General features: G+C 36.0%; 1 protein-coding gene across 4 annotated transcripts in view; it reads right to left on the minus strand.

The window, feature by feature from the left end:
• Positions 1 to 14,534, minus strand: part of woc (zinc finger protein without children) — a 717,317-nt gene that overhangs the window by 436,449 nt on the left and 266,334 nt on the right. For all 4 annotated transcript variants that reach the window (XR_016547396.1, XM_090381483.1, XM_090381482.1 and 1 more), the window contains exon 11: positions 1,249 to 1,418. Coding sequence is in view for 3 of the 4 variants with exons in the window: in XM_090381483.1 (XP_090237609.1) it covers positions 1,249 to 1,418 (170 nt within the window). In the remaining variant the exon portion in view is untranslated. The remainder of the gene's footprint in view (positions 1 to 1,248; positions 1,419 to 14,534) is intronic.

Here is a 14,534-nt window from a genome sequence, read left to right on the forward strand (position 1 = left end):
TGAATAATGGCCATGGCTTTTAGTAGATATGTAATGGCATACATATCAAACACTGTGGCACTGGGAACAAGTTACTGCTGTGAACAAAGGGATAGTGAAATAGCAAGAGACAGCATTCATTAATAGCCACTGTTTTTCATAGACCAATGTTTAGTGGAGACCCCACAAGGCTCATTGCTGGCATACTTATTGCTTTCAATATTTGTTAACAATACTGATGAAGGTATATGAAATTTAAAGTCTAAGTTGCATGATTATACAAAGGGTGGATATAATTGGAAACAACAGTAATCTGGGAATATTACTCCAATAAGACCTGTACAGTGAGTGAAAAATGCTTAGAGGTTAGGAATTGGATATATGAATAATACTTTATTACTTTAACAAATTTCAAATTATATTTAAAATAAAACAGTGCAGGGATAATGCTGATTTTGTCTAATAATTCACAGGGAAAATCTATTCCCTATTTCAGAGACTGGCTTACTGGCCTTAGTGGAAGAGGACCTTAGAATTCCTCCTCCAAAACCTGATGGGAACTGAACCCACATCTCTCTAAAAAGTAACAAAGCCACTATACACACATGAAGGACAATACCACAGGTTTCCAGACTTGAACTGACAAGTATTGCAAAGCAATTGCTGGAAATGCATATATCTGGAAATTCATATCAAATATTTAACAATAAAACATAATAATAAGCACATCTACACATCATTCAAAACTCACAAAAGATATTGGCTTCTAACTAGAAGCATGTTACCAACTTCCCCCCCCCTTTTAAATTCCCCTACAATCCACTTTATTTTGCTTTAAGGTGATCAATTATATAACTTTATCAACAATGATAATAAACACAGAAAGGGGTAATTCTGATCTAATCAGTTCTTACTAATATCAATTGATAGTTCTTTTGGCACATTTTTTGGATCAAAACTGTCTCTGATTGAGGTTTAAAAATATAAATTTTCTGATTTAAGCTCCAATTTCATTCCCATTTATATATTTTGTTACCTTCACAAAATTATTTTAGTAATAAACTTCTACATATTAAGAATAGCTTAATTCATTAAATAAAAATGAAATTACACATCAAAATACTAATGAATATTAAATCTCTATAATGGTATATAATAACAAAGCATAAGAACACATGCTTTTGTTCTTAATGAAAAGAAGTGTTCTTCATTACATTCCCAATTAACATAAATGTTTCTGACTACATTAAAATTAGCTAGTCACTTCACCTTGGTTGCTACAGCAGCTAATGGTGGTGGCTGTGGACGGACAGAAATCATCTTCTGAGGATATACTTTGGGAGTCACAGTGGAAGATGGGCTAAGTACTTTCGGTTGTGCTGGAGCCAAAGACATCACTGATGAAATGACTGGTGTAGTTTGAAGTGATGTAGGTTTAGCTTTTTTTTTTTTTTTTAAAAAAAATAAATTAAAAAAAAAAAAAAAAAATCCCTCAGTAATAGTTTAGGTGATACAAAAATATATTTCCATAAACAAAAATAAATAATAAATGGCAATACCTCTCGAAAGAGAAAGTTCTATTATTCTGTACAAATACAATTAGAAAGCAGCTCTGTGGAGGTAATGGACAAAATATCAACTAAATATTACACCAAATGCAGCTCAAATTCAAAAGAATTTGAAGCAAGATCAATACAAATAAGCAAAAAGTACCACCATGTTATAAAAATAACTAATGCTATAAAAGGTGGGTGAAGTAAACTGCTCTGATAATACTAGGTACTGCAATAGATACGAAAAGAAATAAATTGCACATCCACAAACTGTCTTACACGGCTGATTTAATATAGAATACTTTATGACATATACTGCCACACAGGTTAAAAAAATATATCAAAGTGATTATTATTATTATTAATAGTAGTACTGGAAATGACACAAGGCTTTTCACAGCATTGGAAGAGATAATGACTCGTGTCCATATGCTTCACTTCCCATTCCAAAACATTTCACAGGTGTTCAATTGGATTGGGTCAGGCAAATTTGGAAGCCAATCAAAAGATGGATGATATCTTCACGGCATTTCTTGAAACCACTTGTGCATAGTGCAGGCTCGATGACACAGTGCATTATCATTTTGGAAGATCCCATTTCTGTCTATGGGAAAAGTGCAACATGGTACAGTGCACGTGTCTACTAAGAGCTGGTAGACCTCAGCAGTGAATGTTTGTCTATATGCACCAGGGGTCCTAGTTTTGCTAGCAAAACATGGCCCATATTAAATAACCACTGCCGCCTGGTTAGTGGGCACCATGCACGATGGGGTTATGGATTAATATTGCACAAGGTGTTTTGGCTCATCTGACCACACACTCATTTCTAGTTCACCAGTATCCAACCAGCATGTTGATGATACCACAGCATTCACCATCAACAATGATCAGTGGTCAGGAGAAGGTATCTTTTGGGTCATCTGCTGTGTAACCTAATACATCTGAGTGTGTAGCGGACTGTCAATGTGGATATTGTTCATGCATTCCCCATATTGTATTGTGATGTCAAATGTCACACAGTGACATGCCATTCAGTCCACACATCATGATGCACCCTTCTTGACATGAATATCCACCCTGTGTAATCCTTCATAATGCTGTCAGCAGGAGGTGGTTTTATCTGTTCAATACCATTCTCTGTACACCTTAACCACAATGGACCATGAGCAACCAACAAGACATGCTGTTTCCAATATAGAAGCACCCAACACACGAGCTCCCATAATCATGCCCTTTTGAAACTCTGTGATACCTTTACTAGTGAAAAAGAAAGGGTCCCATAACTGCTACTTTATCACTCTGACTTGTATGACCAGACACAAATTACCACTGCTTTAGAAAAGAAAGCTGTTCAGCTTTTTATACTGAGAGTAATGTGACATAGTCCATTAAAAATGTGATGGTCACAACTCAGAGATCACTGAGTATATATGAATAAGTAACTATTGTCTTCATCATGTCTGTCCAACCACATGTAAAAATTTCACTTCCAATGAATGAATTTTCATGAAATTTTATATTTTGTTCTTATAGAAAGATTTGTTAAGCCATCCCACATTTCATTAAAATCAAATAAATAGAAATCTGGCAATTATAATTTCTTTTTTCCATACAATTTGAATCTAAATAAGAAATTCATAGATTAAACTTGGTTTTAATGCAGCACTGTTAGCTTTAGACAGACTGTGCATGCTTTGTGTGCATTATTATGTAAGACTTGCAAAAGTGGTGTCACTTGTAAAGAGATAATTAGTTAATATACATATCACTATACAATATACATATGTATATTTTGTATATGTATAATTAATATACATAGACAAAAGAGAGCTAAAAAAAATAAATGTGGGAAGGCTAACAGAAATTATACATATTATACAACATAAATATTATCATAACTAAACATTTAAGTTTCAAGAATGTAAATCTAGATTTTTATTAAGTGTTTGATAAAGCTATAATATTAGAATATAATTGATAGGAAGATAAGTCTAGTTTTGACTTCTATTAATCACATAAAAACAAACTAAAATAAAAAAAAATAAAAAAAAGATTAATTTAAGCCTGCAGCTATGGCGCTACGTATGCGAGGTCCGTATTGAAAATAACGGCCTGAAAAATCCATCACTATTTGAATCCTCCTAAATATAGACAAATTTTTACTGGGTATGTCTTCTGAATTGTTTTTTTATTGTTTTACAAGGGTTATAGTGTGGTTCAACCTAGCTGGTATAACCCACCCTCACGCCAAATTTTATACTGTTTCTTATTGACAATAGAGTATCTCATTAGTTTTCCTATAAAATATATCTTGCATTTGTTCCTGCCATTTCTCTTATTTTCTATGTAGCTTTAGGAAGGCGCCTCCGTAGGCAGGTGGGAAGGAGCAGCAGTGCATAGCACACGCTTCTTGATTAGACCGGGGTTCGAGCCGATCACCACCAAATACAGAGGATGCGGAAAGGTCAGGGAATGACCACCGCATATCCCGGAGCAATATGGATTTAGTTGCTAATGCTCCTAAAAACCAAATAACAACAACAGCAACAACATGTAGCTTTAGAAATGTCTTGAAGTCACATACTGATATTTATGCGAAGTAATGATTTCACAACACATGATTTACTCTTGTGGCATTTTTTGGACAAAGGTTTTCATAACATAACTTTCTATTCATAGCATGTTCGATGTTTTATCTAGTCTCTTTGTTTGCTTCATTTCATTTCAGTCATTTCTATTCAGATGACTAGATATTATTCTGATGCAAGTTAGATACATTTATTTCTTTCTTTTTATTACTATTATTATTGTGATTACTATTTATGTATTCGACAAAAGATGTATTATGTTACAGGCATATATTTCTCTTCAACCACAATGTCTAAGTACAATCAGAGAATTATGGCCAAAAAGATTTCTAGAAAGTATCCAGCCATCATTATTTGAACTCTGCAAAGCAGATAATTTATTACTTCACAATTATTGTTTCTTTTGCTATATTTTTATTTAAAACCTGTTATGTGGTTGTCATTTGTATTAATTTGATAAAGTAGGTAAAAATTTTCTTAGTTTGCTCCAAAATGGCTGAACAATGAGTGTTGAAGTAAGAGGAGGTATTCTGCCACTATTGTCTCAAGTGTTAATGACATTTAGATTTTGCATGCCTTTCCACATCAGTGTTTCACAATATGTGGAAAGTACACTCTTTTTTTTAGATTTGCAGGAATGTAATTATCATTATTAGTGTTTTTAGTAAGGCTATCATCTAATTTATAACATTGTTGTTGTTGTTGTTGTTGTTTGGTTTTTAGGAGCATTAGCAACTAAGGCCATATTGCTCCAGGGATATGCGGTGGTAATTCCCTGACCTTTCCACATCCTCCATATTTGGTGTTCACAGGCTCGAACCCCAAGTCTAATCAAGAAGCGTGTGCTACGTGCTGCTGCTCCTGCCCACCTGGCTACGGAGGCAACTATAACATTGTGAATTTAACTGTATAGTGTAACATTATAATGTAAATTTGATAGCATATTATGTATATAATAACATAAAGTTGTAGCTTAATATATATATATATATATATATATACGTACATAGTAAACTTAGTAACATAATATGTTTTGACAAAAGTTCCTGGACAGATTCCTGGCTAAAAACAGTTTTAATTTTATTCAAAGTAATCACCACTGATTTAATGCATTTATTACACCATTTTAAAGATTCTGAAAACAGTCAGCAAAGGCATCTAAAGAAATTATGTACAGTTCGGCTGTTTCATTTTTCCTTATGTCCTCAACATCCTGAAATCTGTTTACTTAGAACGTAGTTTTCATCATGGGAACTGGGAACAGACAAGGGCAACAAAAACTTGCACAAGTTATTGTTAGGCAAAAAGAACAAACTGCCTTTCTCTTGAAATTGCAGCCTCACCTAGCATAATATATATATATAATAACATATATATATATAATACAGTAATGTGCTTCAGTAGTCTTTGAGGTACAAGTATACAGGTCACACCGTTTATTGAAAAACATGATCAACATCATCATGATCGTGGATTGCTGTCAATGAATGTTTCTTGTCCGTTGTGATGATTTAAGTCCAATGCACACTTTTGACGCTTTGTCTCTGGGTTATTATGAAACACCCAACACTCATCTCCAGTGACAATACAGTCAAGGAAATTACAAATGTTTTGACAAGTCTGGATGAAGTGTTTGCATGATACTCTTTGTGCTTCTGTTCATTCATGAGGCTGCAAGGCAAAAATTGTTAAATCTTCCCTTCTGTTAAATCTTCATGCAGAATTATCTCCTTATTCATATAGATCTCATCAGCCATCATTCTGAGAGTCAAATGATGGTATCTTGCTAAAATTTCCCAACTCTACTTTTCAACTCTCTCTTCATTTCACGAGGTTGATAAACAACACTTCTTGGGACATTGCAAACTTGGTAGTGTAATATATAAACAATATCGCAAACTTGATAGCATGAAATATATATAATAATGTAAAGTTGCAGCATAATATATATATATAATAATGTAAATTTGGTTATATAATACATGTGACAATAAAATTGCCAGACTGGAGGTAATGAAAAGAACCCCCAAAGTTAAGGAGCTCCGTCTTAGAGCTATTTATACCATTCGAACATACCGGTATTACTTAACATTTCATCACCAAAAACAGTTTTTAACATTTCATGTTTCAGTTGCAGACATTGCCAGTTCAAAGCAAAATCGTGACATAGAACATTAATGCTAGTAACAAAACTGGTTGTTATTAGAAAACTGTTAGTGTACTGAACAAACTATTGGATGAAGTTAGAACTACAACATACCACCTCTGTTAATTTTCAAACTCATCGAAAATGAACATGACTGCAAAACAACACCAGTTTGGGAACTTTACTACCAGACTTCACAATAATATAAACTTGGTATCGCAATACATGCTATTGCATTTAGGTAGCCCTTACTTTAGTACTCTTAAATCAAATTGAATTTAAATGGAAATCATGCCTCAGACTAAAGTAGAGTACAGTGGCACAGAGAAGAACTGAAAGGGAACAGCTCCTCTACACATCATTGCCTTAAAAATGTGCTACCTATGGAACTATCTGGAACAGGATGTGATATAGCCAAAGCAGATATACAATCAGTCCTCTTATAGCACGTATAGTATGCGAAATCACGCAATACAAAGGGTACTAGGAAAGTTTTGCAATATGACGCAACAATGAATCACAGGAAGCTGCTTGTTGCTGCATGTTGAGACATGTTCATACGTGCATAGTAGCCGCCGCGCCAAGTCGATGGGCTCAGTTATTCATTAGTAGTGAGAGTGTAAAGTGCTTGCGATGGCATCGTGGTCACGAAATGAGATAAGGACAGTTTTGCGGTATAATTTCGTGCGTGGTTTAACCATAGACCAGTGCTTAGAAGAAATGACTCTTGCACTAGATGATGATTGTCCACATCGTACAACGATATTCAGGTGGTATAGAGAATTCCAAAGGGGAAATTTCACTCTGGAGGATTCTGAGAGGCCGGGAAGGCCACGAACGTCAGTTACGGAGGAAAACGTTACTGCTGTGAGGAAAATGCTTGACGAAAACAGGCGAGTGACCTACCAACAGATAGAGGATACTTTGGGCCTAAATGCACCAGCAATTCGTTCGATTCTGCAAGATCATTTGCACGTGAAGAAACTTTGTTCTCTCTGGGTGCCGCATCAACTGACTGAAGAGCAGATGACACGACGTGTGACTTGGTGCCGGGAGATGCTAAAAAAGTTTGATAAGGGACAATCTCGGTATGTGAACAACATCGTGACAGGTGCCGAGACTTGGCTGTACTATTACGATCTGCCGACCAAGGCTCAAAACAAAGTTTGGGTCTTTGATGATGACGACACACCCGTAATTGTCAGAAAATCCCGATCTGTAAAGAAGAAAATGATAGCTGTATTTTTCAAATCGAGTGGAATTGTGGAACGTGTCGTTTTGGACACGCAGAAGACAGTCACAGCTAAGTGGTATACTGAACAATGCCTGCCTAAAGTCATTGGATCTATGAAGAACCTGCGGCCAAAGTCAAGAATGGACACCTGGTACCTCCATCACGATAATCCTACAGCTCACCGCGCCAAAGCCTGCACCGAATATTTGCCCACGACAGGACTGAAACTTCTTGAGCACCCTCCCTACAGTTCAGACCTTGCTCCCTGCGACTTTGCACTGTTCCCGCATGTGAAAATGAAGCTAAAAGGGAGGCGGTTTTCCAGTGATGAGGACCTTCTACGGGCTTGGGACAACGAGTGCGCTTTACTCCCTAGTGAAACTTGGCAGAACTGGTTTAAAGATTGGTTTCGGAGGATGGAGAGGTGTATTGAATGTAGAGGAAATTACTTTGAAAAAATTAAATAAACAAAGCTGTATTGCAAAACTTTCCTAGTACCCTTTGTATAAATAGCAGGCCTATGTGAAAAATAGGATTAGGTGCCGACCACCCAAGATTGAACACACACTTGTAACCAAAACATTACCAAACACAATAAGCAATCGCAATAAAATACTTACGTATTTTATTACGACTATTACGTAATAAAATATTGCTAATGCTTTTGCTTCTATCATAAGCAAACTTGTTCTTTGTTTGATCTTCTATCCAAACAGATGACAGCCGTTCCATCTCTTCCAATTCTTTTTGTCTTGATCTGCTATTTGTTTAAGGGCTTTAAGGTGCAAGAACAGCAAGGCCATAATGCACCTAACTAGGTTGAGTCTCTTGATCTAATGGATTTTGTTGCACTTTCAGTTGTTCCTGTTATGAAAGTTTTTATTTTCTCTGCATTCTTTCTAATTCTCGGCATTGCCTCATTTAGGCCTGTAGCATGTGCAATACCACACGTTCTTTCATTTCGGTCAAAGCGTTTCACAATTTCATATTTTTTGGACTGGCCATAAGCTTTCCCTGGGAAACCCCAGTGGGCCGGAAGCCAGAAGATGATGGAGGCCGGTGTGATTTTGGCCATAAACGCTAGTATGAGACTGCTACAAATTTTCCCAGGTAAGAATTCTTGACCCAGTCCGCCTCTGTCTATTGATATTGTTTTTCTTTTTCTCTCTGAATCTGTAGTGTCTTCACCAAAATGCTTCCTTTTCACACTAAGTATTTTACTCATTTTTAGGAAATAAAGAACAATTACAAAATGAGGAGGCATGCTTGATAGACATAAACAAAGCTGCGCGTGTGCAGCAGCTGAATAAACAACACCGTAAAGGCAGAGGCACACTAACACCTCAACTAGCTCACAGTTTACTAAAGCACATTTCTGGAGGTCACTACCGTAAAACAATAAAAACAATTTCCAGTTGCATTTCTGCTAGTGGAATCTGTTATAAACTGGTAGTAACCTCAATTTAATTGCATTTGTGATAATACCGATAGCTAGAATTGTGTGAGTTTTTGTGTTATTATGGGGAGATGTGTTTCCCCTTCACTGATATAAAAAACAAATACATTTTCAGAATATTCTCTTCATTCCTATCGTGTTGCATTCAGTTGGGATGATTCCACATTTGACTGCCATTTCTTGTAAACATAAAGGCAAATCGTGCATAAGCAAATTCGGTTCGTGTTATATACACTATTGTTCTCCTACTTATAAATCGTGTACGATCGAATTTGTGTAGTGTAAACACGTGTTAAACGAGGACTGACAGATTGACTGTATTTGTATGTGTTCAGTGAAAAGAGTATAAGGATATTAAGTGTAAACTCATAGTGTCTGATGTGCATCTAAGAGAGTTTGAAGAATAGGGTTTATGTCTTGAAAGGAATTAAAATGGGAGACCCATAAAGTTCTCAGATACACACCCGAATGTCAGAGCATACAGTTTGCATCATACAACACAATGGCAATCCGGAGGACATAATAACATGCTGGTCCTACAGGTGGTAGTTACTGACGATGACTCTATTGGCAGGGAAACAGGAAATATATTGTGCAAAAAGGATAGAGGGAGTAGGACCAAGGTTTATCTGCTAATGACAAAAGTTGATGATGTAGTGCAGATCTCATGTTTTAAGGGCACAAAAGATGGTACTGTTGTACATGTACAGTAGAGATCTGAGGATTTGCTTAAAAAGTACAGAGCAACGCTGAGGAAAATTCATAAGCGGGGGCAAAATTTGAGAGTTGCTCATTATGGGCATGCTGATTATAAATTAAATAATATCTGCAATTCTGCCCAGATATGATAAAAAAGCATATATGATAAGAGCCTGGAGAGACTACAAAAGGCTCATATCACAGAATTTTTATCTCCTGTTAACAAGCACAGAATGTCTGTGCTTGTTAACAGGAGAGACTGCTTTTATAAGGGGACAGGATATACTTCAAAGAACGCATGCAAGAATATTTGCTGATGCTATCGAAGCAGTATTAGGGGGGTTGGAAGACTGATACCTTGTGGGGATACACAGACTAATAGATTAACTACACCTGCAGGCACAGATGAAAGAGGTTCTTGCACTGCTTCTATTGGAACATGCAGAATGAAAAGGTGTCGGGTACTGAAAAGCCTGCTGAGGGTCCTTGTGGAGCAAGAATTAAGGATTGTTAGGGTAACTAACAGTAAAAACATATACTTGCATACAGTAAAAACATATAGTGCACATATACTTGCATGTGCATTAATGCTAAGATAGTAAATAAATTTGATGAATTAGGAATATGAGTTGTTGTTGAATGCAGACATTGCAGGGATATCACAGTAGATAACAGTAAGTAAATAAGTAAAGAAGTAGACCAGGCATAAAAACTTGTTGAATATTTTGTAACTCATCCCTGTTGTATCGACTACTGGGGAAAACTTGCCAACATGATGCTGGATTCACTGATGGAAATAGGTATAAACCTGAAATATCTAAGAGGACGATGGCACTGGCACAATGTGCAGTAAAGTAAAAGGCTTGAAAGCGAGAGTTCTCAACGAGTATCTATCTGCACTCTATGTACACTGTGCTTCCCACTGTCTGAATCTAGCCACGTCATGCTTGCTCCAAAAAAAAAAAAAAAAAAAAAAAAATATATATATATATATATATAAGAAATTGCATGGGAATAGTTGAATCATTTATTCTTTCTTAATTACACCAAAAAGAAACAGTCTTCTTCAGGAATGGATTAGTAAATTATGCCCTGAAACAAAAAAACAGATTAAAGCAGCTATGTTCAATTAGCCCTGATACAAAAAAAAAAAAAAAAAAAAGATTAAAGCAGCTATGTTTCAATTAGCCCTGATACAAAAGGACATGAATCAATCACTGTATTTGTAGAATTATTCAAACCTGTTGTTTCTTCTTTGGAACAAATTACTGAGGAGTAGACAGATAAACAAACAACAGAAAATGAAGCTTTATTACTTCATTCAGTAAAATATCCCGTGATTGAGTTTGCATTACGTTCCATGCAAGCATAGTATTCTTATACAATGTTGTTGAGTAGAAGGCCGCAGTTACTTTCAATCAACTCAGGAGGAGCAGTTAAAATAGCTGAAACTATAACTAAAAAAAAACGCATAATGACACTGAAGCAGTTTGGCAAAATTTACAATACAGCTATTAAGTTGCTGGAATATGTCAAGTATGAAATTACAAAATTCCTTTGCCCAGAGTGACAGAATGCCAAAAATTTCAACCGAACTTCCATGCAGCTATTCCAGAGAGTCACTATCAAGTCACCTTATTTATATCCTTTTCAGACTCAATGATTGTACAGCTAACCAGTAAATTTACTAGTCACAAATAAATATTGGAATCACTGAACATCTTGTTACCCAATAAGCCTTCTCCAGACAATTATGAAGAAAAATTAGAGTTGTTAATAAAAATTTACGAGACTGATTTGCAGTGCAGTGTGAATGTAAATATATTAAATTCCAAACTGCTACTGTGGAGGGATAAATTCAAAGCTTTCACGTCCAAAGATTTGCCTAGTCATGCAAAAGAGTACCTAAACTTACGCAATGAAAATATTTTCCCCAGTGTATAAAAACTCGTATATTTTGACTAAACTGCTAGTAACAACATCAACCACAGAAAGAACATTTTCAACTCTGAAATATTTAAAAACATATCTACAAAGTATGGACAAGACAGAATGAATGGATGGATGGATTAGCAGTTTTGTATATTCCCAAAACATTACCTGTAAATACTGATGATAATTTTAATATTCTGAAGGGGAAAAAAAAAAAAAAAAGAGTAGATAGTTAAACATTATTTGGTAAAGTAATTAAATAATTCTTTTTTTTTCCTTTGTAATTTTTTATTTCTTTGTAAATTTTAATATATAATTTTAATGTGTACACAAACTTATTGTTCATTCCTTTGTTTATTTTGTTACCAATTTCAGAATTTTGATTACTTGTGAATTAATTTTTTTTTTCTAGTTTTCAATTTTTTTATACAATTGAATGCATAATTTTAGTGTATATGCATATTTCTATTATTCTTTCCTTTTATAATTTTCTTACGTATTTCATAACCTTGTTTGCTCCATGTGTTTATTGCCAAATGTTTGTAAATAATATATTATTGTCATTTGATGTGATTAATATGTATTATTATTCACATGTTTCCCTAATATACAAATAAAGATAACTAATCAAAATTATTTATGTGCATATAAGTGTTCCTAGGTCTACCTTATCTGGTCACCATGCCACCTTACATTGATACCTAGATATGTCACTGTGGAGGGAAACATTGTACCATGTTACCAGAATAACATTATATCCATTATACCACTGAACATTTGGATCCTCCAACATGGACTGTCAACAGAATCCAAATGCTGGATCTGTTGATCCACATAATTCCATGGGATTCATATCCAGTTAATTCAGCTGCCTCGACATGTCACTTTCATGTTCAGCAAACCACTCTTGAACAATACCGGCAATGTGGCAGGTTAATTATTCTGCCAGAGCATACTTACATCATACAGGTAGACAATCATCATGAGGGGGTGTATCTGGTCAGCAGCAATGGATAGGTAGTTTTTAACATATGGAGCGCAGTCCAGAAGAGCACCAAGAGATTCCTAGGAAACATCTCCCATACCAAAGCACTGTTACCTGCTTATTCAGTTGGATCCGAACAATGGAGCAATTCCACACCACATTTTTTTTTGACACACCCTCCATTTAATATCCTCACAGCATACCAAAAATTGCGATTCAGCAGAGGAGGCAACTTTTTTTTCCAGTCATCAATAGTCCAATAACACTGTTATTGGACCACTAACTCCAATCCTTCACTGATGGTCCAATAGCAGTGTTACTGGATCATCATTGAAGGTTTTGTTGGATCATGGTCCCGGAAATGGAGGGTTTCGTGGATAATGGTCCTATGAATGGGGGGTTTCGTGGCCCTGGAACCACTGATCAACCCCTGAATAAAGTCCATGGGGGGAGGCCTGCTCTACCAATTTCTATCTATCAGCACACACAACATGGGATAGCATACATTCACCATGACTCATCAACATGTGCAACATGTCTCTTGCACTTGTTGATGAAATACTGCACATGGCCTGCCATACCACAAGCCTGCAGTATTGTGGAAATTTTTTGCAGGTAAATATCCATATTCACCTAAAGTCAATGTGGATATTACATTTGCAGGTTCACACCATGATATGTGCAACCCAGGCGTGTAAGAATGGCAGAGTGCTAAAACACATAGGTTGTAATAACAGTATTATACTGGAAGTGTGTGACTGTGTGTGTGTGTGCGTGCGAGCGCATGCACATGTGTGTAGGGTAGTAGCAGTAGAGGCATGTGATGCTGTTGTTGTTGTTGTTGTGTTTAACGACACATAGGCTACTTGGGCCATATTGTGTCTTCCTAATGGTGAATATGAAATAACTATATTTTATTATATATCCCTATCCGGTTTAGGAAAGTAAACAGTTCTTTTTTATTAGGATCATCTCCCAGAATCTGAGTTAAATTTATTGATGTCTGCATATTAGTTAACGATTTAAAAGTGTCTAAGCGGATGTTTTGAAAGAGAGGACAGTCCACTAACAAATGACGAATGGTCAGTTGTACTTGACATGATGGACATTGTGGAGCGCTTTCATTAGTTAACAGATACAGGTGAGTGAGATGAGTATGCCCAATCCTGAGCCTTCCTAAGATTGTTTCTTCTCGTCTGCTTTTCTGGAAGCTGGAGGGCCACAGCTTTGGTTCCGGTTTTATTTGGTAGAGTTTATTTCCTGGATAACCTTTCCAGATTAATGACCAGCTGTTATAACATGCTTTACGTATAATGTGTTTGTAATCTGTATATGGAACTTGAAAAGTCTGCGAAATAGTGGTTTCTGGTTGTTTGGCTGCATGATCTGCTCTTTCATTGCCGGATATTCCAGAATGTCCTGGGATCCAGCAGAATGTCACAGTTTGGTTCAATTCCATACAGGCAAGTAACTTAGAATGAATCTGTTTTACTACAGGGTGAGAGGATTTGGTATTAGTATTTATGGCAGAGACAGCACTGAGTGAGTCAGTGAATATTAAAGCAGACGGAATTAGTTGTTCAATAATGTGATCCAGAGCTAAGTTTATAGCATAGAGCTCAGCAGTGAAGATACTGCATTCAATTGGCAATGAGACAGAAGTGCTAAATGTTGGGAAGATTGCAGCAGCACCTACTTGGGTCTCGGTTTTTGATCCATCTGTATATATTTCACATGCGTTTGAATTAGAAAGAGTGTAAGTTGCATGTAACTGTGCGATATTGGAAGGAGACAGCGTGTTCTTTCCCCACTGTTGAAAGTAGTCATCATATATTGCACAGATATTTTCCCAGGGTGGGTCTGGTGGTGTTTTGTCCTGAAATATATTGCTGATATCTATGTTCCATGATTGAGCCAGTTCCTTAAATCTAAGTGCAGCAGGTCGGTTTTCATTAGGTTTAC

This window comes from Mastigoproctus giganteus, chromosome 9 (assembly GCF_048544385.1).
Source record: "Mastigoproctus giganteus isolate SK-2022 chromosome 9, ASM4854438v1, whole genome shotgun sequence".
NCBI lineage: Eukaryota > Metazoa > Arthropoda > Arachnida > Uropygi > Thelyphonidae > Mastigoproctus > Mastigoproctus giganteus.